This window comes from Trachypithecus francoisi, unplaced genomic scaffold, assembly GCF_009764315.1.
Source record: "Trachypithecus francoisi isolate TF-2019V2 unplaced genomic scaffold, Tfra_2.0 Lachesis_group20, whole genome shotgun sequence".
Classification (NCBI taxonomy): Eukaryota; Metazoa; Chordata; class Mammalia; order Primates; family Cercopithecidae; genus Trachypithecus; species Trachypithecus francoisi.
In genome coordinates, this window is record NW_022681466.1 from 41,130,206 (window position 1) to 41,157,803 (window position 27,598).

At 37.8% G+C, this 27,598-nt stretch overlaps 1 protein-coding gene across 11 annotated transcripts in view; it reads left to right on the forward strand.

Annotated features, from left to right (window-relative positions):
* The window catches only part of CEP112 (centrosomal protein 112), a 564,728-nt gene that overhangs the window by 206,400 nt on the left and 330,730 nt on the right, over nt 1–27,598 (forward strand). For all 11 annotated transcript variants that reach the window (XR_004430727.1, XM_033183912.1, XM_033183914.1 and 8 more), the window contains one exon: nt 22,681–22,816. Coding sequence is in view for 10 of the 11 variants with exons in the window: in XM_033183912.1 (XP_033039803.1) it covers nt 22,681–22,816 (136 nt within the window). In the remaining variant the exon portion in view is untranslated. The remainder of the gene's footprint in view (nt 1–22,680; nt 22,817–27,598) is intronic.

Genomic DNA, 27,598 nt, shown 5'->3' on the forward strand with positions numbered 1-27,598 from the left:
ACCAATTTGATGAAATAAGTGAACAAATTAAACAGGTCTCTGTTAGACTGGTCAGGAAAAACAGAGAAAAGACTGTATTAGTCGCCATTTTCTCTGATTCCCTTATGTCATTTTGCATTGATACAAAGGAATACCTGAGGCTGGGTGATTTATAAAGAAAAGAGGTTTATTTGGCTTACAGTTCTGCAGACTGTACAAGAAGCTTGGTGCTGGCATCTGCTTCTTGTCAGGACCTCAAGAAGCTTTTACTCGTGGTTAGAAGGTGAAGGGAGAGTAGGTATGTCACAAAGCAAGAGAGGGAGCAAGAGGGAGAGAGGAAGGGTTGTCATGCTCTTTTAAACAACTATCTCTGGCATGAACTGATAGAGTGAGAACTCACTCATCACTCAGGGAATGGCACCAAGACACTCATGAGGGATTCACTCCCATGAGCCAACACCTCCTGCTAGGCTCTACCTCCAACATGTGGGGGTCACATTTCAACATGTTATTTGGAGGGGACAAATATCCCAACTATATCAAAGACTAAAAGGCAAAAATTAAACAATATTAAAGGAATATAATTACATGATGGGCTTGCGGTCTTTGGTTCACTCTCCTCATTTTTGTTAGTTGGCCCCTGTAGGCATTTGAATTTGAACTCCTGTTTCACAGTTACAGCTACAGTGAAATGACATTTTAGAGTGAGCAATTCAGTGACTTTTAGTACATTCATGGTGTTGTGCAACTACTACCTCTGTTTAGTTCCAGATCACTTTCATCATCAAAAATAAAATCCTATAGTTATTAGGCAGTGGATTCCCATTCCCCGCCTTCTCTCAAATCCTCCTAACCACCATTCTACTTTCTGTCTCTAGGGATTTATCTTTTCTGGATATGTCATAGAAATGGAATCATACAATATATGACCTTTTGTGTCTGGAGCTACTTTCACTTAGCGTAATGTATTCTAGGTTCATCTACAGTGCAGCAAATATCACCTCATTCCTTTTGATGACTGAATTGTATTCCATTGTGTGCATATACCATAATTGGTTTATCTGTTCAACTGTTGATGGCTGTCCGGGTTGTTGCTACCTTTTGGCTATTGTGAATAGTGCTGCTATGAATATTTATGTATAATTAGTAGCTTGAGTACCTGTTTTCAATTATTTGTGTATATACCCAGGAATGGAATTGCTGGGACAGCTTACTGTTTGTATACTCGGCTTTCATTACTGGTCTCCAAAATAATACTCTGGCAGTTGGCACACACATTTCCCTTTTACCCTAGTTGGAACTGCAGCTATAGCCCACAAAAGGAGACGAGCCGTTGAAAATTATTTAAAGGGTTTCCAGGCACTTGATAAAAATATATTTTTCTAGTGGGCTAGTCTGTTCAAGAATTCAAACCGTAAGTTGAAAGGTTGTCTGATAATCATAGAATTATCACTAAGAGAATTGGGTATTCTTAAATGGTGTTTCTATCTAGTTAGGATAAGCAGTTAAGTTGGGCAAGTTACCCTTCTCTACTTTGGGGATATTTTGCCTGTATGTCTTGTGCCAGGCATCATAAAGCACATTTTTCTCTGCTAATCAGTGCCAAAAGCACTCTGACAAAATTTTACCTTCCGTATCCATCCATGTATAATTTTCATTAAAAATAGCATATAATTGGATTGTTTATAACGCAAAGGATAAATGCTTGAGGTGACGGATACCCCATTTCCTCTGATGTGATTATTGCACATATTAGGCCTGTATTAAAATATTCCATATACTCCATAAATATATATACCTATTATGTACCCACACAAATTAAAAAGAAAAATGTTTAAAAATATATAGTAAATAAAAATATCATTATTTTATATCCAGAAAGTTACAATAAATTGTTAGGTTGTTATACTTTCTTGCCATTTTTACTGTGTCAATATTGCCATCTTTTCCTGTAGCATCCTGTTTATGTATATATTTTAAAGTTTTTTGTATATTTGCAAATCCAAAAAATAATGCCAATCACAATGATAAATGAAGTTTTACAACCAAAACATGATTGAAGGCCAAGGTGGATGGATCACTTGAGGTCAGGAGTTCGAGACCAGCCTGGCCAATGTGGTGAAACCCCATCTCTACTAAAAATACACAAATTAGCTCGGCATGGTGGCACGTGCCTGTAATCCCAGCTACTTGGAAGGCTGAGGCAGGAGAATCACTTGAACCGGGTGGTGGAGGCTGCAATGAGCTGAGACTGTGCCACTGTATTCCAGTCTGGGCAACAGAATGAGACTCCATTTCAAAAACAAAACAAAACTAAAAACCAAAAAACAAAAACCATGATTGAGAAAAGATCAGCCATGCTGAAACAATACTTCTTTAACCTCAATTAGGTTCACATTGGACTTAAGCCTGTGTATTAAATCTTAAAGGAAGAAAGCAAAGTTAAATAATGCTCTGAAATACAGGAAAAACATCTTCCATGTTGGTGACTTCTCATAGATATATTGGCTATTAGCTATCGGATATGCTGGTTTCTTCATAGAGACTCAGAAAATAAGTTTCATAAGTAATAAATTTCCATAAGTTAACTGTTAATCTGGTACTAATTTTAATAGTAGATTTGTTCCTAACGGTGTTCCCAAGTTATATCCTGAACACAGTGGCTTGTATACCCAAAAGATTTATTCTTCCGTATAGTAAAATTACCCAGGAAGTTAGAAGATCATGAAGTAATATGTAGAGATGGAGAGTGCAAGGGTGTATGTGAAGAAACCTAAGAAGATGACTGCGTGTGGTGGCTCACGCCTGTAATCCCAGCACTTTGGGAGGCTGAGACAGGCGGATCACCTGAGGTCAGGAGTTCGAGACCAGCCTGGCCAACATGGAGAAACCCCTCTCTGTGTTCTACTAAAGACATTTCTTTAGTAGAAACGTCACTACTGAAAACATAAAAATTGTCTGGGCGTGGTGGCTGGCACCTGTAACCCCAGCTACTTGGGAGGCTGAAGCAGGAGAATCACTTGAACCTGGGAGGCGGAGGTTGCAGTGAGTGGAGATCGCACCAGTGCACTCCAGTCTGGGTGACAGAGTGAGACTCTGTCTCAAAAAAAAAAAAAAAAAACAGAAGCACAGGGCCTGGTGGTGCATGTTGAGGGAGACCTTAAATTCCCCCAAATGGTGAATGGTTGAAGAACTGGTAACAGAGTATATGATCAACGTGACATTGGAGAAAGGCTTACTTTCCTGAATATTTCCTGCCAATAAGCTGTTTTGAAGGAAGGGACAGAAAATAAACTGGTGAAGGAGAGAGAATTTTCCAACCAGAAGGAATAACATGATCCAAGGGCATGAGTCTGATGACATATTAATGTCCAAGCATGAGGTTAGAAGTACAGCAAATAGACCTGATTTTCTGGAAGAAAGATTTTGTCAGATTATAATAAACAATAGATAAATAAATTTCAAACATTTCTATCCTTCAAAAACTTGTGTTTATTTCCTCACTGAATTTCCTTTATTCCTTCCTAAATCATAGTCCCTGAAGTTTGATGTCATGAATTTTAACAATGGTCTTTTAAAACTGGTTACTGTTAAAGCCTGAATCCTCAAGTTTTTTATTACTTGATATAAAATTTATTCATTTTAGCTGTAGAATACCCACATGTCGAGGGACTTTGAAGACACAGTAATTTGAACCATATATCTCTATTCTTAGTGAAAAATGAAAACACCCCAATGGAGTTTTATGTGGAGTAAACTAGGTCTGGAAATGGTCTGTATCGAGAGACCCAATGGCCTTTTGATGTCTGATTCTTTGATTTGGCTTTTTCTTTGTTAAAGGGGTGTTATGTGATTATAATTGGAAACATTTTAAGTTCTTGGGAAGTTAATTGTTCCTTAGCTTGCTCTATTATGACGAAATCATGTAGTGTAGAATGGTGGTAGTGTTTGAAACTATTACTAAGGAGATTCACCGTGTTTACCAGAGAATGTTCCAATTCATCATGCAAGGTACTCATTCATTTTGCAGGTTGTGGCTATGATGTGAATATGTGTTTATTATATATTAAAGATGTTTCATTTTAGTAATTTTCTAAATTTACTGGGAATATAATAGTTTGCTTTTCTTGCAACTGGAATCATTATGTTTTAAGTTGAAAATGGTAGCTAAATTACTAGAAGGCATTAGCAAGAATTTACATTCTTTTCTGGTAGGCAAATTTAAGGTATTCAGTTTTGTAGGGTTATAAGCATTTGTATGATATTGAGAAAAGTTATTCCTACCATTTAGAAAGTGCCTAAGGCGAGGCACAGTGGCCTCACACCTGTAATCTTAGAGCTTTGGGAAGCTGAGATGGGAGGATTGTTTGAGGCCAGGAGTTCAAGACAAGCCTGGGCAACATAGTGAGACTCTATCTATCTTTACCAAGACATTTTTTTTATAAAAATAGACCCGCATACAGATGTGGACCTGTAGTCCCAGCTCCTTGGGAGGCTGAGGTAGGAGGATTGCAGGAGCCCAGCAGTTCGAGGTTATAGTAAACTGATTGCCACTGCACTCCACCCTGGGTGACAGAGTGAGACCTTGTCTCAAAAAGCAAAAAATAAATAAAATTAAAAATAAGCAAAATGCCTAAAACCTCTGAATATAATTTTGTTCTTAAAAATAACTCTCTTAAGTATCAAGGGTTGGGATGGGAAGCAGCTGTTGTCTTTTCTCCTCTCTGCTTGAGCATCTGCAACCGTTTTAGATCCAGAGCAGGCAAGGTTTCCAGTTTATTGTAAACATTCCTTAGCTCCAGTGAACATGCTGGCTTAACCCTCCAAGAAGCACAATGTAAAGCTCGAAGAGAAGAGAGCAATGTGTGGTGACCTTGCTTCCAGTTGAGAGAGAAATTTTCATTCTATGAAGTATTTCTTTGTAGACATGTCTTTGTAGAACTCAGCACTTCTCACAAAAACACACTGCTTTAAATGAGTGTCAGTAGAATATGCTGGTCAAGAGGCCTCTACTGACAGAGACATTTCACACCATAGGTTTAATTTGGAACATATTTTTACATTTCTTGGATGCTTTCCTTAGGAATTAATTGAGTTTGCAAAACCCATTTTTTAGCAGTTTATATATTTAGCTTCTTGAGTTTTAACTACAGTCAACATTCGGATTAGCAATGAAATGTGAAATAAATGTAACCCTTATGGGGAGTAAAATATGCTAATAAAGGGCAATAGTACTTCATTGAGTGTTTTCAAGGTAACAAAATAGTTTTAATACGTATTCTCTTAATTTATCCTCGAAAGAATCCTGTGTGGTTGTTTGTTATTACCTGCATTTTGAAAAGAAGAAACTGAGGTTCATGGAGATTTCACCGATTGTTCAAGCAATTTGACCAATATTGCAGAGCTGACACGTGACTGAGCTGGGCCTTGCCCGGGGCACGCTCAGTCCTACTTCATTGCTCTTTTCCTGATAGAATGCCAGTGTTTACCTTTGTGTCACCAAAGTCATTTTCCTTTTGTGCTTTTTAAATGATTGGATCCAAATCATTCAAAGATGGCAACGTATACTAGATATGTCATTACTTATTCTTTCTTGTTTCATTTAGAGCTAGGATCTTGCTCTGTCACCCAGGCTGGAGTGCAGTGGCATGATCATAGCCCACTGCAGTCTCAACCTCTGGGCTCAAGTGATCCTCCTGCCTCAGCCTTCCAGGTAGCTGAGACCACAGGTGTGTACCACCATGCCTGGCTAATTTTTTTATTTTTAATTTTTTTTATTAAAAATTTTTTTTATTGAGACAAAGTCTCACTCTTGTCCCCCAGGCAGGAGTGTGGTGGCACTATCTCAGCTCACTGCAACCTCTACCTCCCGGGTTCAAGTGATTCTCCTGCCTCAGCCCCCCGAGTAGCTGGGATTATAGGTGCCTGCCACCACGCCTGGCTAGTTTTGGTATTTTTAGTAGAGACAGGATTTTACCATATTGGCCAGGCTGGTCTTGAACTCCTGACCTCAGGTGATCTAGCCGCCTCAGCCTCCCAAAGTGCTGGGATTACAGGCGTGAGCCACCACGCCCGGCCTTTTTATTTTTATTTTTAGAGACAGAGTCTCACTTTGTTGCCCAGGCTGGTCTCAAACTCCTGGCTTCAGGGGATCCTCCCATCTCAGCTTCCCAAAGTGTCTGGGATTATAGGCGTGAGCCACTGCACTCAGCCACTTATTCCTCACTTAACCCCACACTGGGGAATCCGCCCTGCCCACAGCTCTGACAGCTGCCCACCATATTCTCTGCTATAGGACCATCTTCCTTTCTCTGCCACGATCATTGGGTCTAGAGTGGACACCTGATCCAAAAGCAGCCGAATCATTTTGTTCTGAGGTACAAAGAGCTTAAGTCACACAGCTGGTGGAGGTGCCAGGATTTGAAATTGTGTGTGTTTGACTTTAAATCCTCTATTCTTAACCACTGTGCTAGATTGCATTGCTCTTCTTCCCTGAAGCTTGGGAATTTGGAACTGGAAAACTGAGAGACTGACTCAGTTAATGCAGAAGCTGAAAACCTGGAATGTTACTATGAGGAAGGTTGACTAGGCAGCCACTATGGGCCATATGCGAGCTAAAGTGTTGAGTGGTTGTGTTGATGCCAAGAGGAAAGCAGGGCAGATGCACAGAGAGAAGCACAGATGCTGTAAGAAACGCAGCCGTGCATAGCAGAGCCTGGTTTATTCCAGTTCCTTCTCAAGAGACACCTTCACTGAGAGCTCATGTCTTTATAATATACAGCTGTTTTTATTTGGTTACCATGAGTTAAAAGACATTTTAACCATTTGTTTAAAAAGTGGCCGGGCCCAGTGGCTCACGCCTGTAATCCCAACACTTTGGGAGGCCTAGGTGGACAGATCACCTGAGGTCAGGAGTTTGAGACAGCCTGGCCAACATGGTGAAGCCCTGTCTCTACTAAAAATACAAAAATTAGCTGGGCATGGGGGCACATGCCTGTAATCCCAGCTACTGGGGAGGCTGAGGCATGAAAATCGCTTGAACCTGGGAGTCAGAGGTTCCAGTGAGCTGAGATTGCACCGCTGCACTCCAGCCTGGGCAACAGAGCGAGACTCTGTCTCAAAAAAAAAAAAAAAAAAAGTTATAAGTTTACTTTAAAAAATAGATTAAATATGGCCTATATAATGTTATTACAATATGTGTTTTTTTTTAAAAAGACCTTTTTAAGAACAAAGGTGAACTGTAATATCTCACCCCTGTCAAAATTATCACAAATTCTTACTAATGAAGTCTGAATCAGTATGTGGATGGCATACTTCTACAGATTCCTTAGAAATTTTAAGAAAGATTATTCATGAAAATAAAATTGATGACATTGCTGCTTTATTAGGAACAACACATTTCAGGTTTTTTCTGTAGTTATAAACTCTATACAACTGTAAACTAGTTACTGTAAATTTGTATAGAACCTAAGATAAAAGGTAACGTTTTTGATTTGGGAGACAGTCAAGGCCAATAAATAACATGCTCTTCCCCTCTCAAATTTAGAACACATTCAGAAAAATAGAAGAATCCTATAGATGAAGTTGTGGTTTGGGTGTGTGGCCAGGTGAAGGTTGGGAGTCCTTTCTCATTAGATTAAATGTGCTCATCAGGGCACAGCTAGAGCCGCCCACGGGAGCCTGTAAAGGCAGGGGAGGAGGACATTCTGACAACAGGCCCTCCCTGGGGAGAGGCAGGGGCTGAACACTGTTCACACTTGCTTATCCGAGTCCATGGTGATTAGTGTATGCCAAGAAAGGGCAGCAGTTCTCTTCTTGTTGAAAGCGCTGAAGAGCTTACTTTATAAGTCAAATTAGGGAAGGTGGGAGGATTGTGTACCACACCCAGCACATGTGTACGCATTTAACAAATGGTAACTTCTTGGAATATTCATTTCAGATTCTTTTTGTTTAAAGAAAAAAAGTATGGTAGCTATGGGTTTCTTCTTTCTCCTTCCCTGGAGATAATCACCTTTCTTTTCCACATTTTTTGCTTTTACTATGTCATTTCAAGGGTATGTTAGTCCCAAATTAGGACTCCTCCTGAGTGTACCTTAAGTAAAATAGAATATTCCAAAAAAGACTTTCAGTTGCTTTTCCTATTCTATCTTATGCATTTAAGGTTTTAAATTGTTTTAAGAAACGCTTAAGTTTTATCACACACATTTTTATATGTAGTGTGTTTTTTGTGGTTCAGTTCCAGTATAGTTCATGATTTTCAGTATGATTTATTTGACACTGAGAAATTATCTAAAAGTGTGTTTTTTTCCTTTCTGAAGAAGTTGCTTTTAGCCCCTTTCAGCAGGCGGAATTAGGAAACAAATGAATGTATAGACACATACATATACATCCCTGTGTGTGTATATATTTGTGTGTGTGTTTATGTATTTACTTATGTGTATTTTGATATCATACACATATCCTATACTTATACATCTATATTTCTGTATCTTACTAAATATATAGAAAGCATGAACTCACACTAATTCCATTAACTGTCAAATTCAACAGGGTTTATTTTATTTCTTTTTATTTGTTTTTTTTTTTTTTTTTTTTTTTTTGAGGCAGAGTCTCGCTCTGTGGCCCGGGCTGGAATGCAGTGGCGCAATCTCGGCTCACTGCAAGCTCCGCCTCCCGGGTTCACGCCATTCTCCTGCCTCAGCCTCCCGAGTAGCTGGGACTACAGGCGCCCGCCACCGTCTGACTGTGAGAAACCTGACTTCCATTATATATTTACTTATTTACTCAAACCTAGAATCGAGGAATTGGTTTTTCAATTGATAGACCATGCCTTTGTGAAGAAAGAAACCTGTAACTAGAGTCTAAGAGTTCTTTTCTGTTCTTTTCATCTTCAGCCTAAGAGCACATGATCCAAAGACTGTATTCCAAGGTTAATTTGGTTATTTATTCCCCCTTCAGTGTGATTATTAATCATTTGAAATACAATTACATTTATTTGTTTCTGTTTGTATTTCATTTCAGGATTTCCCTCTCCTGTCCTTGTTTATTTCTTTTCTTTTTTAGTAAATAAAACATTAATATGATTCCAAACACCACACCTGGATTCTTAGGTCTATTCAGAGAGGTGTCGCCCTGCCTTGATTCCTTCTGTGTTATCTTTCCCATTCCAAGCCACTTCTGTGGATATATGATCTTATTAGTCTCTAGTTGATCATTTCTGTGTTTGTTCCTGCACAAATAAGCAGATACATGTATATCTCATTGTTTTCTCTTCCTCCTTACACGAAAGGCATGGACACTTTTGTACACACTGCTTTTTTCATTTATTATAACCTAGAAGTCACTCGTTCTTTTTACATCAGTGTAGTATGCCAGTGTGTTTATGCAACCACTGTTCTATATGTGGGTATACAGGTTGTTCCCAATATTTGCAATTGCATGTGATGCAGTCATGAATAACCTAATGGATATGAATTTTTGTATTGTTTGGGATGTAGATTCAGGGTAACTTTTTAGGATTGGGAATACTGGGTCAAAACTACGTGTATGTAGTATTGTTATATAGTGGCAAATTTTCCTCCATAAAGGTTACACTGACTTAAATTTCTCCTGGCTGCAAATAAGGATGCCTTTTGGACTGGACACAGTCGCTCACGCCTGAAATCCCAGCACTTTGGGAGGCCAAGGCGGGCAGATTGCTTGAGCTCAGGAGTGTGAGACCAGCTTGGGCAACATGGCAAAACCCTGTCTCTACAAAAAACGCAAAAAAAGTCGCTGGCGTGGTGGCACGTGCCTGTAGTCCCAGCCAGTTGAGGGGTTGAGGTGGGAGGATTGCTTGAACTGGGGAGGCTGAGGCTGCAGTGAGTTGTGAGGCTGCAGTGAGTTGTGATCTCGCCACTGCACTCCAGCTTGGGTGACAAAGTGAGACCCTGTCTTAAAAAAAAAAAAAAAAAAAAAAAAGTGAATGCCTTTTAGACTCCCAAGTAGAATGTTGTTACAATTTAAAAATTTTTGTAAATCTGGTTGGTGAGAAATAATGACACGGTTTTAATTTGCAGTACTCTTGTGAGATTAAACATTTTATTACATTTAAGGGCCATTTTATCAGCCTTATTTAGTTAGAATTGTCATACAATAAATTTCACATATTTAAAGTATACAGTTTTCATATATTTTGAACTGTGTACATACTCATGAGACTACCAATACAAAAAAATATATACGTGTGAACGTATGTATCACTCCAAACGTTCTCTCCTCCCATGCCATCCTTCTGGTCTCCCCCTTTCCACCTCCCCATATCCAGGCAACCACTGATTTCCTGTCCTTATATTTTAATTTCCAGAATTTTAGATAAATGGAAGCAGACAGTATGTATAGTTTTTCCAGTCCCTCCACATCGTTCCCAAAACTTCATATCATCAGTGTTTTAAATTTTCACCATGCTCACAAGTGTGTGGTAATATCTTAATTGTGGTTTTCATTTGCATTTTCCTAGTGACTAATGATGTTAAAAAGGTTTTGATGTCCTTATTGGCCATATGCCTATCTACTTTGGAGAGTCTTCAAATCTTTGGTCCATTTTTAAATTGGGTTGACTGTTTTCTTATAATTAAGTTTTGAGATTTCATTATATATTCTGGATACCAGTCTTTTATTAGGTAGATGTTTTTGCATATTTTCTCCCAGTCTGTGACTTGCCTGTCTATTCTTTTAGTGGTTTCTTTCAGAAAGCAGGTGTTTTTAATTTTGATGAAGTCTACTGTGTTTACAGTATCTGTTCTTTTATGGATTGTGCTGTTGGTGTCATATCTAGGAAATCTTTTTCTAACCCAAGGTCACAAAGGTTTTCTTCTGGAAGTTTTATAGTTATAGGTTTTACATTAGGACTTGGTCACTTTTTAGTAATTTTGTATATACTGGGAAGAAGTAAGGATTAAAATTTTTTCTCAGGCTGGGAGCGGTGGCTTACACCTGTAATCCCAGGACTTTTGGAGGCTAAGGCGGGCAGATCACCTGAGATCAGGAGTTTGAGACCAGCCTGGCCAACATGCTGAAACCCGTCTCTACTAAAAATACAAATATTAGCTGGGCGTGGTGGCAGGTGCCTGTAATCGCAGCTACTCGGGAGGCTGAAGCATGAGAATCACTTGAAGCCAGGAGGTAGAGGTTGCAGTGAGCCGAAATCACACCATTGTGCTCCAGCCTCGGCAAGAGTGAGACTCTGTCTCAAAAAACAAAAACAAAACAAAAATTATCTTTTCTCTTATGATACTGGTTTCTTGTCCTTTTAACACATATAAAATCTGTAGTGACATAACTATTCTCATTTGTAATATTGATAATTTGTATTGTTTCTTTTTTTTTCTGACCAGTCTAGCTAGAGGTTTATCAGTTTTATTGATCTTCTCAACCAGCTTTGGGGTTCACTGATTTTTGCCTAATGTTCTTCTGTTCCTATTGTATTGATCTCTGTTTTGACTTTTATGATTTCCTTTCTTCTACTTATTTTGTGTTTTACTGTTCTTTAAAGTGAAAGCTAATGCCATTGTTTTGAAACCTGTATATTATTTTCGAATACAAGTGTTTAATTCTATAAAGTTTCCTTCAAGTACAGTGTTAGCAGCATCTCTCTAATTTTGATATTTGTTTTCAGTTTCATTAATCCAAAATACTTTCTAATTTCTCATTTTATTTTTTCTTTGGTCCATGGGCTGTGTAGAAAAATATTTAGTTTCCAAATATTTGGGTATTTCCCAGGTGTCTTTCTTTTATTGATTTTTAATTTCACTATGATCAGAAAATATGCATTGCATGATATGAATCCTTTTAAATTTATGGAGACTTGTTTTATGTTCCAGAATAGTCTATCTTGATAATGTTCCATGTACTCTTGAAATGAACGTGTATTCTTCTTTGATTGGGTGGAATATTCTGTAAGTGTCCATTAGGCCTAGTTGGTTGATAGTGTTCTTCACATTCTATTTATCCTATCTCTTTATTCTTGTCTGTCTACTTGTCTGTCTACTTGTACTATCAATTATAGATAGTGAGGAATATTGAAATCTCAAAATGCCATTGTGCATGTATTTATTCACCATTGCATTTCAAGAAGTTTTTGCTTCTTTTATCTTCAACATTTGTTTCCTATTGATATGACTCTTTAAGTACTGTCAATTTGCTTTCTTTAGTGTTGACAAAATTCTTTGCCCTGGAGTAGACTTTGTCTGATAGTAATATCACGACTCCAGCTTTGATTAGTGTCGATATAGCAATATACCTGCAATATATGTATGCATGCATGTAATATACAAGTAATATACATGCATGTAATATGCATGTAATATAATGCCATATGCATGGGATATACATACACGCATGTGACATGCATGTGACATACATGCAATACAGTATACATGCAACATACAATTATGTGATACACGTAATTTGCAGGTACCTGATGTGTGTGAAACGCATGTCATATGCATGTATGATGCATGAATGTGATATACATGGATGTAGCATACATTCAACATGCACGCAACATTACATGCATCCAATACATGCACTGCATGGGTACAATATGCATGCTATATGCGTGCAATGTACATGCATACGATACACGTGTTCCTGAAATACACATGCATGCAATATAGTTGTAAGACACATGTAAAACACATGTAACATGCATAGTTATATACATGTGCTATGTCTGCAGTACACGTGATATGCATGCTATGCGCGTATGTAATATGCATTGTGCATTGCGCAGTATATGCGTGCAATATACATGTGCTATACATGTAATGTACATGTGACATGCACGCATGCAATACCAATGTGCACGCATGTAACATGCATGTGTTGTACATGCAAAATGCACACACGTAATACACATGCATGCATGTAATACGAATGTCATATATATGATATATGCATGTAATGTGCATGCAAGATGTGCGTAATATGCATGAGTACACATGCATGTGATATACATGTGCTATACATTCATACATGCAGTGTACAGTGTGCATACATGTAATACATATGTAGTATACATGCATGTCACACATATGTAACATGCATGTATGTAATATGCATGTGGTATTTAATATGCATGCATATAATATGGCAACATACATGCACTGCACATACATGTAATGTGATGCAGCACACACAAAATATACATGCAATATGCATGCATTATGCATATGGCAGGAATGTAAAGTGCATGCAATATGCATGCGACATGTATATAATATGCACGTGTGTAACACGTATGCAATATTCATGTGATATGCATCCATGATACATGTACGTGGTATACATGTATGTGATGGAAATGTAGTATACATGCATGCATGTGATTTACATTTGTTATACGTGCAATATGCCACATGTGTGCTATATACACGCACCATACATGCAATATACATGTCGTACACATGTGTAATATACATTGTGTGCATGCATGTATCAAACATGTACTAAAGATGTAACATGCCTGTAGTGTGCATGTGTTAAAAGCCTGTAGTGTGCATGTGTTAACACCCACATGTGATAAAGTTACGTCATTTGCATACATGTACTATACATGTATGTAATATGCATTTAATATGCATGCAATATGTATGCATGTAATAAACGTGCATGCATGCATGTGATATGCATCCATTTCAGGTGCCTGCAAGATACAGGTAATACATAAAATGCTTGCAATTTGCATGTAATATGCAGGTAACTTTCATGTAACATACATGCTTTATACATGTATTTAATATGCATATATATACATGTAGTATACGTGCATGTAATATACATGCAATATGAGTGCATGTAATGTATGCATGTGGGGCACATGCATGTAATATGCATGCACTGTTATACATTTCTGTGATACACATGCAATATGACATCCATTATATGTACATACATGTAATCTGCATGCAATATGCATGTGATACACATGTAATATACATGTGTGCTTGAATGCAGTACAGTTGCGACATACATGCATTAATATGCATGGTATATGCGTGCATATCATACACATGTGGCATATATGCATGTAATACAAATGTAACAGTTGTATGCAATACACATGCAAAATACACAAGTGTAATATACATGCGATATGAATGTACTATGCATGCATGTAATATACATGTGGCATTCAGGTTTGCAATACACGTGTGATATGCATGTGATATGTATGTAATAGGCGTGTGATATACATGTCAATGCATTAATATACCTGTGATGCATGCATGTAGCACATGTGATATGCATGTGATATGCATGTGTTAAGCATGCATGTAATATACACGTATTGCACATGTAATGTGCATACATGTAATATATGTGACATGCCTGTAATGCGTATGCTTGTAAAATGCATGTTGCACATGTATGTAATATCTGTCTATTTGATTTACATGTGATAAGCATTCGTGTATGTATGCAATACACGTGTGATATTCCTGCATATATGTAATGTGCATGCAACAGACGTGTAATATATGCATGCAGTATTTGTGCATGCAATATACATGTATGATACATGCGTGTATTATGCATGCAGTATTCATTTAAATGATAACATACATGTAATATACATGCATGTAATGCAAATACAATATACATGTGTAGCATGCATGTATTGTACATGTATATAGCATGTATGTGATACATGTGTGATGTGTGTGCGTGCTACATACATGTATTATGCATGTAATATCATTGTGTGTGATATGTATGTGGTATGCATGTATGCAATGTGCATGTAATGCATTAATCTTCTTAAACATTTTTAGTAATGATCTTACCAAAATGAGAAGTCCTTTACGATGTTTTCCTGGGTCAGCCTGGCCAACATGGCAAAACCCCGTCTCTACTAAAAATACACAAAAATTAACCAGGCATGGTACTGCATTCCTGTAATCCCAGCTACTTGGGAGGCTGAGACAAGAGAATCTCCTGAACCCAGAAGGCAGAGGTTGCAGTTAGCTGAGATCACACCACTGCACTCTAGCCTAGGCGACAGAGCAAGACATTGTCTCAAACACACACACACACACACACACACACACACACACAAACAAACAAAAAACTGATATAACGTCTTGATCGTTTTTGCATTTCTAATACTGAGCACAGATCCTGGCATGTGATAGATGTTAAGTGAATGCTAATGAACATTTTAGCTTTCAAATGCTCGAAGTTATTTAATATATAAATATGGCTATGTAAGGATAAATTATGGCAAGTACTTAGTTATAAATTCAGCTAATTAATATGAAATGGTAACTTAATACAAAATGTGTGTACAGATTTAAAGAAATAATGTTACGTGTAGTGAAACTACTTGGGACTTCCAGTCAGATGGGTTGTTTTCATCGCTTGTTCTGGCACTTTTTTGTGAACTTGACTATTCTAAGTTTCAGTGTTTTCACCTAAAAGATGTAGTAACTTTTCTAATAGAAATTAGATGAAATAATGTGTGAACTGCTCTAACTGTAATGAGCAGGGTAGACATTCAATAAATGTTCACTCTGCTTTATCATTTGCAAAGATTTAAAAATTATGGCTACACTATAAATGTTATAAAAGTAGTGGGACATATGTATTGTGACTTTTCATTTCATATGACTTAGAAATCATCTCTAATGAGCAGAAAAGCTTCTCTCACATGATAAATATTACATTTATATTTGATAAATAGGAGAAAATTTGCCTGCTTAAAATTTGATCTATTTGTGCATAGTGATGAATATAAGTGAGAATATTTTCCAGTTACTTTGAAATATTGAACTGCCCTGGGACAAGGCATGGATAATGTTTTTGAAGGAAATAAATATTTCAGATTCACATTTCAGCCTTTTTTCTTTATTCCTTTGATCTGGCGTTGGTTTACTTATCATTCTGCTTGAGTGACTTCATACTATCTTTCTTCCTCTCCTGGTAACAAGAAGTGGTCCTCACCTATTCTGGAATATTTAGGTTTTGTCATTTTACAAGAATAACATATATTTCCTTATTATTTACTGATATAACACTACATCTATAATGAAATATATTAGTGGGTATGTATGTAAACTCCGCATATATTATGTACAATTTATAAATGGAAGTTTTAATCCTTTGTTAAGTATAGAGACATAAACGAAAATAGCATCATATGTGGGATTTATTTTGAATTTTAAAGAATTTAAAGATTTTAGAGGAATTTTTTTGACCGTAAACCATGACTGCTTTATCTTTAAGGATAATTTTCTCAATATTTTGTTAGTTTACCATAAAAGTATTACTTACTTTTGTATTTGCTGAGCTAGAATTTGTTTTATGTATGGACCCATATTACAGGCAGAAGTTAGTTTAGCATAAAATTATTATGTAAACTTTAAACTGTTTAAATCTTTCATTAATTTTACTTATATAGCTTTATTTCCTACCTTACACATAAATTTGATCCTCTGAGAACTGTTTCTTATATAGCCTCTTACTGCATTGTTACATTCTTTGTATTCTTTTAGCACTTAAAATTTGTCACAAGATTTAATGTGTACGATATTGCATAATTTTATTTTTTCTCCTTGTATTTTCATCTTTTCCCTTAGTCAGATTATAGTTTCTGCAAGATAGGAAGCATGTCTTACACTTCTTTTATGTTTTCTGTAGTATTTGAATGAGCAGATCTTAGAATTTGCTGCCAGCACCCTTGTCTCTGCTCCCAGAACAAAACTAACTTACTGAGAATGAAGGCTACAAGGTTGAGGCCAGAACTAATTCTTTTGAATTATGATTCAAATCCAGTTGGCGTCATAGATTTATGAACATCCTAGCTGACATCCATATCTTCTTAAGAGGTTTTTGAATTGTTTAATAAGATTCCTCATTTCTATTTATAACTAACATGCTTCAACCAACAGACAGGCATGGTTTTTTAAGACTGGTGTTTGACCCTGGGAGCAAGCTCTCTGGGTAAGCCTACATTGTTGGCAATAAAAGGTCTTTGTCAGAACAGAGTTCTGTAGAACTTCTTTATGCTGTTATCATACCTGTTTCAAGCTTTTCCCTTAGTAGTGAGAGAATAACTTCTAAATTTCGTGTTTTGGATCATCATAGTTTCATTGAGCTTATAGGAATAATCCATTCCTTGCCTTTTCCATCTTCTAGAGGCTGCCCCTGTTCCTTGGCTTGTGGCTCTGCATGCATTGATTATGTTGAATCTATAGATCAATTTGGGAAATATTACCATATATTCAATATTAAGACCAGTACTAACTTTCATTTTACTGGGCATTTCTTTCTGACTCTTGAAGTATCAAATGTTTAGCTGTCTACGGGGTTTACCATTTTTAAACTAGAATTTAGCAGAGACTACTAGTTTTAGTAGTCAAGTGAAGAATAGGCCAAAGCAGTTTATTCACTTATCATGCTTATGAAATGTATTATTTTAAATATTTTTGACTCATTCCGTTTAATCAGTTTAAGTAACAACCCGCAGCCGTGAATATAGGTGATATTGCTGCTTGGAAGTCTTGTTTTCCAGCCCAGCTGGAAAGGGCATGGGGACTCTTCTAGCTGTTTTTCAGACTTGTTTGAAGTTTCTTGTTTTGTGTTGTTTTTCTTGGAGTTTCCAGGGGAGATGCCAAGCTGGCAGCAAATGAAGTAGACTGTAATGTGAAGCCTTATACATACATGTTGGATCGCAGCCATCTTTATTAAACGTACTGGAACAGAAATGTGCAGAAGGAAGATTTTCAAATTAAGGTTCACCCGTCCATATATGTGTTAGCTTATAAAGCTCAAAAATACTAAACTGTCATCCATTAGTTCCCTATATTTTATTGCCCTTTTTGGAATAATCATGTACTTCAGAACATCCTTTAATCTGAGCTGGCTTGTGGTTGTTTAAGAATGCAGCTTCTTTTTTTCTTTATCCCTTATATACTCAGATGAGGAAAATTTACTGCACTTTATAAATAAATCAGAGCTAAAAAGCAAATTTTCTTTCCACTTTTTTATCTTCATGGAGGCCCAGCTTTAAGACATTTGAGTGATGCATTTCTACTTGGCCCAACAACTAGTTCCATTGGGAAAAAAAATCTTCAAAGTCCTTTTTCCCTCCTTGCAGGATGCACTATTGGGATCATGGTAAAAAGGAGCACTGTTCCTGTGATAGGAGCAGACCTTTGTCTGTTTCAAAGCTTCAACATTTTCACTTCTGCTTCATTACCTTGTAGAAATTAAAATGGATCCCTCCTTAAAATGATTAACACCTCTTTATTTGAATTGACAGATTTAATTTATAGTAAGACAGAGGGGCCAGGTGCAGCAGCTTATTCCTGTAATCGCAGCTTTGTAGGAGGTCGAGGTGGGTGGATCGCTTGAGTCCAGGAGTTCAAGACCAGCCTGGGCAACTTGGCAAAACCCCATTTCTACAAAAAAGAAAAAAATTGGCCAGGGGTGGTGGCTTGCACCTATATTCTCAGTTACTCAGAAGCTGAGGTGAGAGGATCACCTGAGTCCAGGAGTTCAAGGCTGCAGTGAGTCCTGATTATGCCACTGCACACTCCAGCCTGGGCAACAGAGCAATACCCTGTCTAAAAAAAAAAAAAAAAAAAGGGCAGAAGGTTTCTAAATATTAGCGGAGCTCAATGTATTCATTATGGTTTTACTGGACAAGAACATTGAATTACATTGAATGAGGCCACCTTTGATATTTAGCGTTACTATTAGGTTAGTTCAGACAGTATGGTAGGACTGGAAACTAGATTTTACATATTTCCCTGTGCTTACAATTGAGTGTAAAACAGTATTTGCTATTTGTAAATCAGGGTAGAAGTGATCAATTAAAAGCAATGTGCCTTATTGTGCAAGGCTTTCACATTTTAAAATGGCCTCTAATTACCTGATGGATAGCTGAAGTTTATGACTTTGATTTATGTGGTCATAAATTAGTTATAAAGTAAATGAGCTAAGCTTAGTAGGTAAGAATGACATGTTATAGAGAAAAAGATTTGTCCTATTAAATTAAAAGTGTTTAACTAAATAGTTCATGCAAATTATTGCACAAATATAAAAAACTGACTTTCTACATAGATAGGACAAAGTTGCTATTTCAGCTATAGGTCATATATTTTTATAAAATTTGTTATCTTACTTTCTTTTGGCTAATGTTCCGTAATTAAAAAGTAAATGATATATAAACTTTTAAAGTTTTCAAATCATGTTCAATGTACTTTCTTTTGTATTTATATACAAACTGACCAAAGGTAATCCTTTGATAAATGTTAATCTTAATTATAAAATAGTCTTCCCAAGTGCTTTTAGAAGGGCCTCAAAAAGTGAAGAGGAACATAAGATAAACTAGTCACTATAATCTCTGAAATGGTCGTTGCACTGCCTAACTCCAGTGCCTTGTAAACAGTGCCACCATTCATCAACCACGGCACCCTTTCCCTCTGAGCTTGCTCTCAGGATCCTTTAAATAGAGCATTCTAGGCAGCCTCTTCCAGTCAGTTGTGACCACCACACCAGAGAACATCTATTTGCCAAGCCAGGTCTAGACCATGGTACCCAATAACAATTTATATGACTTTATGTTGTTCCCATGTGCTGTTTTAGTATTCAAATATTTTTATATTCAAACAAATTATTCAACATTTGTTGCAGGGAAATCCTACATACAACTTAAAGCCTCCTGTTCTTGCACAGAATAATATAGGAAGAGTGAAAATGCACCAGAACAATTTAAACTTCTCTATAGCCATCAGAGTACTCAGTCTTTCACATATGGTGTCCCTGCAGTCAGCCTTCAGTATGATATCCAGTTATTAATCACCATTATCTTTGAGCTAATATTCACATTAGGTGGCAAAAAAGCCTCACTAATGTTATGACCTCAGAACTTAACAGCCAGTTAACATTAAGGCCATTTTCCTTTAACAACATGTAAGAAACATGGTGAACAACAAGATATTCAGGTCCCCATTCATTAAAGTGGACAAGTTGAAGAATAGCTTTTAAAAACTTCCAGAGTCCTGTACCCTATTGCTGCAAAATGCAGTCCCTGAGAGCCACATGTGACATGCATCATGACCTGGAATGGCTTAACTCTCAGGCAGGGCATCACACACCTTGGGGCAGTATTAAATTCTGTAAGTCATAAAAATGGTGGCTACATCTGTAAAACAGACACATAAAGGAACAGGGATTTAGTGGGAAAGCTGTTTTGTTTATCATGGGATTGCAATGATTATTGTCACCTTCAGGTAGATGGATACATGAGATATGAAGAGATAGACACAAGGTGGTGTTTAAAATGACAAGTAAACATGCACGGCATGCTCTTTTAGCCTGTCAACAAACATTTGCCTATTTGCGGATCCCAAATACAGGGGTGGGGATGGGATATGGGTGCGAGGAGAGAACATACACACACATCTATCTATCTATATCTATATGTCTATATATCAATGATAACCTCATTATAAAGGAACAAGAGAGTCTTGCTGAAGTAGAAATTAGGTGACACTTTTTCTTATTAGTCTTTTGACCACTTAAGCTTTCAAAGAGGTTTTCAATTTGGTGGGTGAGGAAGAAGATGGTTTGGTATTTTGATATTTTATGTGATATGTATGTTCTTATTGAAAAGCCTAGACATTTTTGTGTCTTAGAGTGGATTTTAAACTCAGATAAATAACCTGGAAAAACTCATATTACTTTTTGCCCAAGTCTTAAAAGATTGCATCCTCTTGTTTTAGAAATGTCTTTTCTCCCCTTTATGATATTTCTCTCAAATGTGGTTTGAGTGAGTTAAATTACCCACCCCTGCCCAGCATTCTTCAGTGTTACAGCTAATAGTAAGAACATATTTTATATGTGTCTAAGCTTTCCCATTTAGGGAAGGTGAAGTAAGTTAATCTTACCTGTGGCATCTGGAAAATCAGGAAAGCAGTGTGGCATAGCAGCCAACAACAGGAACTCTAGAAGCACACTGTCAGGACTGGAATCCTGGCTTGACCTGTTGTTACTCTAGGTGTGTCACCTTGGAAGTATTCTCTAAGCCATACCTTCCTGTTCTGTGTAAGTAAGGCTATAATAACACTCTTATACTGGTTTACTGTGAGAATAAATGAGAAAAGACATAAAATTCTATATTAGGCCATTTTCACACTGCTGATAAAGACATACCTGAGACTGGGCAATTTTCAAAAGAAAGGTTTAATGGGCTTACAGTTCCATGTGGCTGGGGAGGCCTCACAATCACGGCAGAAGGCAAGGAGGAGCAAGTCACATCTTACATGGATGGCGGCAGGCAAAAAGAGGAGCTTGTGCAGGGGAACTCCTCTTGTTAAAACCATCAGATCTCGTTATAGACTTATTCACTATCATGAGAACAGCATGGGAAAAACCTGCCCCTATGATTCAGTTGTCTCCCACTGGGTCCCTCCAGAAGGCAAGGAGGAGCAAGTCACATCTTACATGGATGGCGGCAGGCAAAAAGAGGAGCTTGTGCAGGGGAACTCCTCTTGTTAAAACTATCAGATCTCATTAGACTTATTCACTATCATGGGAACAGCATGGGAAAGACCTGCCCCTATGATTCAGTTATCTCCCACTGGGTCCCTCCCACAACATGTGGGAATTATGGGAGCTACAAGATTAGATGTGGGTGGGGACACAGAGCCAAACCATATAAAATTCCATTGCACGGTGCCTGGCACCTAGTTAGAACTCAGAGTTAACTATTGTTAAATGGCATGCATTTATAAACTGAAGCCTTTAATTTTTTCTTCTATCAGCATGCAAAGATTCCTTTTGTTTTGTTGGACCCTTTCAGCCATGTAGTTTCCGCCTAAGGTATGAAGAAATGAGATGGTTATCAGTTCTTTTAGGCAATCTGCTAGAAGGCAGTAAAATAATTTTAGGCCATCATGTTTCTCTGTTGCACTGACTTCACTGCAGATTAACTTCTGGTAGACATACATCTTTCTATTGGTACATTTAAAAAAAACCAAAAGACATGAGATGTAATTCACATACCATAAAATTCACTGTTTTAAAGTGTATGGTTTGGTGGATCTTAGTATATTCACAAGGATGTGCAACCATCACCACTATCTAATTCCAGAACATTTTCATATTTTCCTCATTTCATATCTGTTAGCAATCACTCCCTATTTCCCCAGCCTCTCAGACCCTAGTAACTACTAGTATACTGTCTGTCTCTGTGGATTTATCTATTCTGGAAATTTCATATAAATGGAATCAAACAATATGTAACTTCTTGTGACTGGTTTCTTTCACTTAGCTGGATGTTTTGAAGGTTCATCCATGTTGTAGCAGGTATCAGAACTTCATTCCTTTTTAAGGATGACTAATACTCCATTGGATAGCTAGTCCGCATTTTGTTGATTCATTCATCACTTGATGGAGACACATGGTTTTACTCAGTTTTGTTTTTAGGGAAATCTTTGAAAGTAGTTTTCCCTTCATCAGAATACATAGTACATGTTTATACCCTTTTTCTCTTGAGATGAATTAGTTTATTGTCAGATTTCTAAAGGGAAGTTTTGTAGGATTTGGATCAAAAAAATTAAAATCTGGATTTTATTTTAGAGGGTTAAATATTGTTCTTTCATTCACGTTAGTTCTTTTATATTTTAACTCTGAAGCTTCTCTGAACCTTTCTAGGGAAAAAGAGGAGCAGCTTACTCGTGTGACTGAAGTTCAGAGGTTGCAGGCCCAGCAGGCAGATGCCGCTCTGGAAGAGTTTAAGCGGCAGGTGGAACTGAACTCAGAGAAAGTCTATGCTGAAATGAAAGAGCAGGTAAGGAGGCCGCCACACCATCCCTTTTGAAAGTCACTCTCTCAGTAGGAAGGTACATTCTCATCTTAAATATGACAGAAACATTTCACTTTTTAAAAGAGCTGTATCAAAATTAACCATACAATCGGGTCAGAGATTCAGAATGAGAAAGAGATGTTACCACTTGATTCATCCTTCAAGCGATGCCAGAATGATCATTTAAAAGTCCCCTGTATAAATGCAGTAATGGCAAGCATGTGCCCTGCTTTGGAAGGACAGATAAACCTAAGAGAAAAATCCCATGACTGATCAGTTTCTTTAGAGCAGGGGCTCCAGTTAACCATGTCTGTGTTTCTTCATGTTCTATAAATAGTGTCTTATTGATCAGTTACAGTAAATTATTTTCAACTGGCAGTTGTGAAGGACAAAGGCTGTCTCCAATTCTCATACAAGATGAGTGGTAGTTTTTTTTTTTTTAGTTTTTAAAGAAAATACAAAATTTGTAAAAGAATAAAGGGAATTATTACGAATACCTGGGTACCCATTGCAAAGATGTAATAATTGTTAATGCGGTTTATATAAACTAAAACATTCAGGTGAAGCTTTAGTTTAATTTGTTATTCATGTCTAATCACATTATTCTTTCTTCCCTGGAGAAATCCACTGTAATTAATTGAGTGCATACAGTCAGCCCTCTGTATCCATGTGTTTTTATATCCATGGATTCTGCCTCCACAGATTCAACCAACCATGGATTGAAAATATTTAGAAAAATTTGACAATGTTCCAAAAAGTAAAACTTGAGTTTGCCATGTACAGAGGACTATGTTGAATCCATGTGATAGAAGTGACATGTAGATGTTATATTAGGTATTAGAAGTAATCTAGCAATGATAAAATACACGGGAGGATGTGCACAGGTTGTATGGAAGTACTAGATCATTTTATATAAGGAACTTGCCTATCTGTGGATTTTGGTATCTGGAGGGGTTTCAGGAACCAATGGGGAGGGCTGTATTATTTCAGTTTATTTTATATGCATATATAATGCCCATAGATAATATGCATGTATATATTATTTATGCATTAATATGTTATAGGCATAAATGTTTTTTTTTTAAATTGGATAAATATGAACAGATTTTAAGTATTATTTCTGTTTGCCCTTTTATATATAATATTATGTATCTGTGTGCTAACCATGTTGTTTTAGTGCAATCTTTTTAACACTAAATTTATTTTATCATATGAATATACTGTATTTTATCAGCTCCCCTACTCAAGCATATTTAGTTTATTTTCAGTTTTTCCTGATTATAAAGAATGTTTCAATACTCATTTATGATTTTATACTATAGTTATCTTCCTTAGGAGTCCCATGCACACACTGAGTGGGAGAAATGTCCCTAAGGAAAGTTTCATGTTTGAATCTGACTGAGGACTGAGCCCTAGGTTATGGGATCCCTGGGGTATCACTTTTTTGGCCAGAAACCTCTGTGGCCAGTGGCACCTTTTCCTGAGTTTTGCTCAGGCCCACTGGGCTTATTCCACCCACTTGGCCTGACATGCTGCTCTTGGCTCATGCTACTGGCCTGGATCCCACACCTGCCAAGGGTGAGTCAGGCATAGAGCAGCGAGGGATGTGTGAGCAAGTGTGGGGTCTGGCCACTGTGCAGTCAGGTATGCCACCTGCTGCAGTGGGGTGGGCAGCTCCAGGTGCCAGCATGGGTGTCAGCTCTCTGTGAGGCTGTGGCTGGACCAGGTATACTGCAAGCAGCTTCCACAGCTGTCACTGGGGAACGTGGTGGTCCCTGAAGCTTGGAGATGCCAGGAACCACAGGAACCCAAAGAGGAAGTCATAGCCCTGGCTTGGGAGTGCCCTGGTCTGGGGTCCCCACAGGGCTGCAGCTCTTCTCTCCTTCTCTTTGCCTGCAATAAGGCGAGTAAGGGGACATGTTTCAGCCTTGTTTGTATTGTAGCTCTTTTAGCCCTGCCATTCGACAGGTCCTGAGTTCTTGTTCTGCAACTAGAAAAATTAGGTATACAGACAAGTGGAGGGTGAACAAGACAAAGAGGAGCTTTACTGAGCAATAGAACAGCTCAGAGGAGACTCATAGTGGCTAACTCCTTTCTGCAGCCAGGGTGTCCCACTGAGTGTTCAGCTCCTAGCAGAGAGGAGACCCTGGAGTGGTAAGCCCCTCTCTGCAGACAGGCAGTCCCATCATCTCTGCAGCTCTCAGCAGAGAGGAGGCCCTAGAGTGGGTTTCTTCTCTCTGTAGGCAGGTCATCCTCTCATCTCCCCAGGTCTCAGTAGAGAGGAGGCCATGGAGTGGGTTGCTCCTATCTGCAGCTGGTGGTCCCAATGTCTCTGCAGCTCTCAGCAGAGAGTAGGCCCTGGGATGAGTTGCTCCTCTCTGCAGCTGGTTGTCCTGACATCTGCAGCTCTTAGGAGAGAGGAGGCCCTGGAGTTGGTAGCTTCCCTCTGCAGCTGGTTGTCCCCACATCTGCTCTTGTCTGGCTGAGCCTGGGGCTTTTATGGGCCTCAGATGGGAGGAAGTGCACACTGATTGGTCCATGGGCGGCCATGGGCAGGCCCAGAAAAGGCACCAGGAGTTCCCACTCCAGTCTGTGGGACTTTAAGCCAGGCCCCCAGCCTTTAGACCCTCCCTGGCCTGAAGCTGAGGCCTCACTAGGGACCCACCCCCTTATGAGCAGGAGCCTGTCTGCCCCCTACTGCTGTTCATGGTGCCCAGGCTGTGGGTGCTAAGGGTTGCCTGCAGGCCAGCAGTGAGCTGCCATCAGCACCCCCTTGGCTTCCCTCCTATGCTCATTGGCAGCCAAAGTAAAGAGATGGCTGAGGCAGCAGGAGGCTGGCATGTCAGTACTGCCCTGAGTGTGTGCCCACCTGGCCGGCTGCGACAGTACCCAGGCTCAGCCCTAACTTTGCTCCAACATCAGAGTGGGCACGGACAGCAGGAAGAAGCCAGACAGCAGGAGCAAGCACTTCTGAGCCAGCTAGGGAAGTGGGGACCTTCCCCAGCCTCCAGGAGTGCGGAAATGCCTGGATCCACAGCCATAGTATGGTAGGCTGAAACTGCAGCATTCATGTTACATATAATGTAATGCATGTAATAAACATGTATGTAATATGCATGCAGTAAAAAAAAAAGTGGTGATTCCATTTTATACACAACCAAGGAGTGTTTTGCTTACAAAACAATAGGAAAGCATGTTCTTATATATAAGAGCTCACGTAATATATACCACATTTTTCTGGAAAAAATTTGTATGAAAACGTGAACCAATCCAGAAATGAAGCATAAGACTTCCCACACATAAGGAACCATCATATGAAAGGATGAGTAGAGAACCCTGGAACCCCAAAGAATTAGAAACAAATTTAAATAGTTGTTACAAATATACTTAGAATTCTAATATTAATTTATTTTTTGAAAAGGAAGGTATATAAAACAGAAAATACAAATGTATTAACAACTTGAATTTATATCCCTAGATTACATTAACAAGGACCAAAAGTAGATGAATAGTGAGAGTTGGAGAAGCAAAGTATACTAAAACTCTTTGTCATAAATATGTGAGACTCATAAGATTCTTAAAATTAGGGAAATGTAGGTAAAAATAATTTTGAAATGTTTAAATATGAGCATTAATAAAATTAACAAGTTGTACTTTCTTATAAAAATCTTGAAAAGATAAAAAGCAAAGCTTGAGAGGAGATGCTGCCAAAGGAACAGAAGCAGAAATACTATAAAATGTCCAAAATAAGATAGAGTATATAATTGTAATAATAAACATTAATAGGTTAAATTTTTCTAGTAAAATGGTATTGATTAGAATACTTAAATTCATAAATATGCTGTTTGTAGAAGTTATAACTAAAATAAAGTTAACAAAAATTATATTAAATTGATGATGAAAATATGTCACTTATATTCAGAAAAAAAGGAAAGTAGGATAGTAACACTATCATACAAATTAGATCAATACAAGTCAATAAACTGGACAAAGGGATATATTTTTGCATGCTAAAGGCAAGAGTACTCAATTGAAATATGAAAAGATGTTAGGAATACATGGAGAAATGGACATAGATAATCATGGGATGTTTTCATATGTTTTTCTCCATCTTTGACAGGTCAGTGGGTAAAACCCAAATGGGATGTAACTAACAAATTATATGACAGCTATATTTTGACTTTTTCTTTTTTAGCATTTTATTTTTTTTACTTTTACTTTTGTAGACATATGTTTCCATTTTATTCCAATAAGTACAGTAGTCCCACCTTATCCAAAGTTTCATTTTCCGTGGTTTCAGTTACCTTCCATCAACCACAGTCCAAAAATATTAAACGGGAAATTCCAGAAATAAAGAATTCGTAAGATTTACATTGTACACTGTTCTGAGTAACTTGATGAAATCTCATGGCATCCTGCTGTGTCCTACTCAAGGCATGACTCATCCTTTTATCCAGAATATCCATGCTGTATACCCTACCTTCCCTATACATTGCAGCTATATAGCAAAAAGCATAGTGCATATAGGGTTTGTTACTACCCAAAGTTCAGACATCCACTGAGGGTCTTAGAACATATGAGGAGGGACTACTGTACCTAGGAGTGGAATAGCTGATCAAGTTTAACATTTTTATTTTCTTCTGTATTTATTTTTAATTTTTTAATTTTTTTATTTCAATAGGTTTTTGGGGCACAGGTGGTGCTTGATTACTTGAATAATTTCTTTAGTGGTGATTTCTGAGATTTTGGTGCCCCCATCACCCTAGC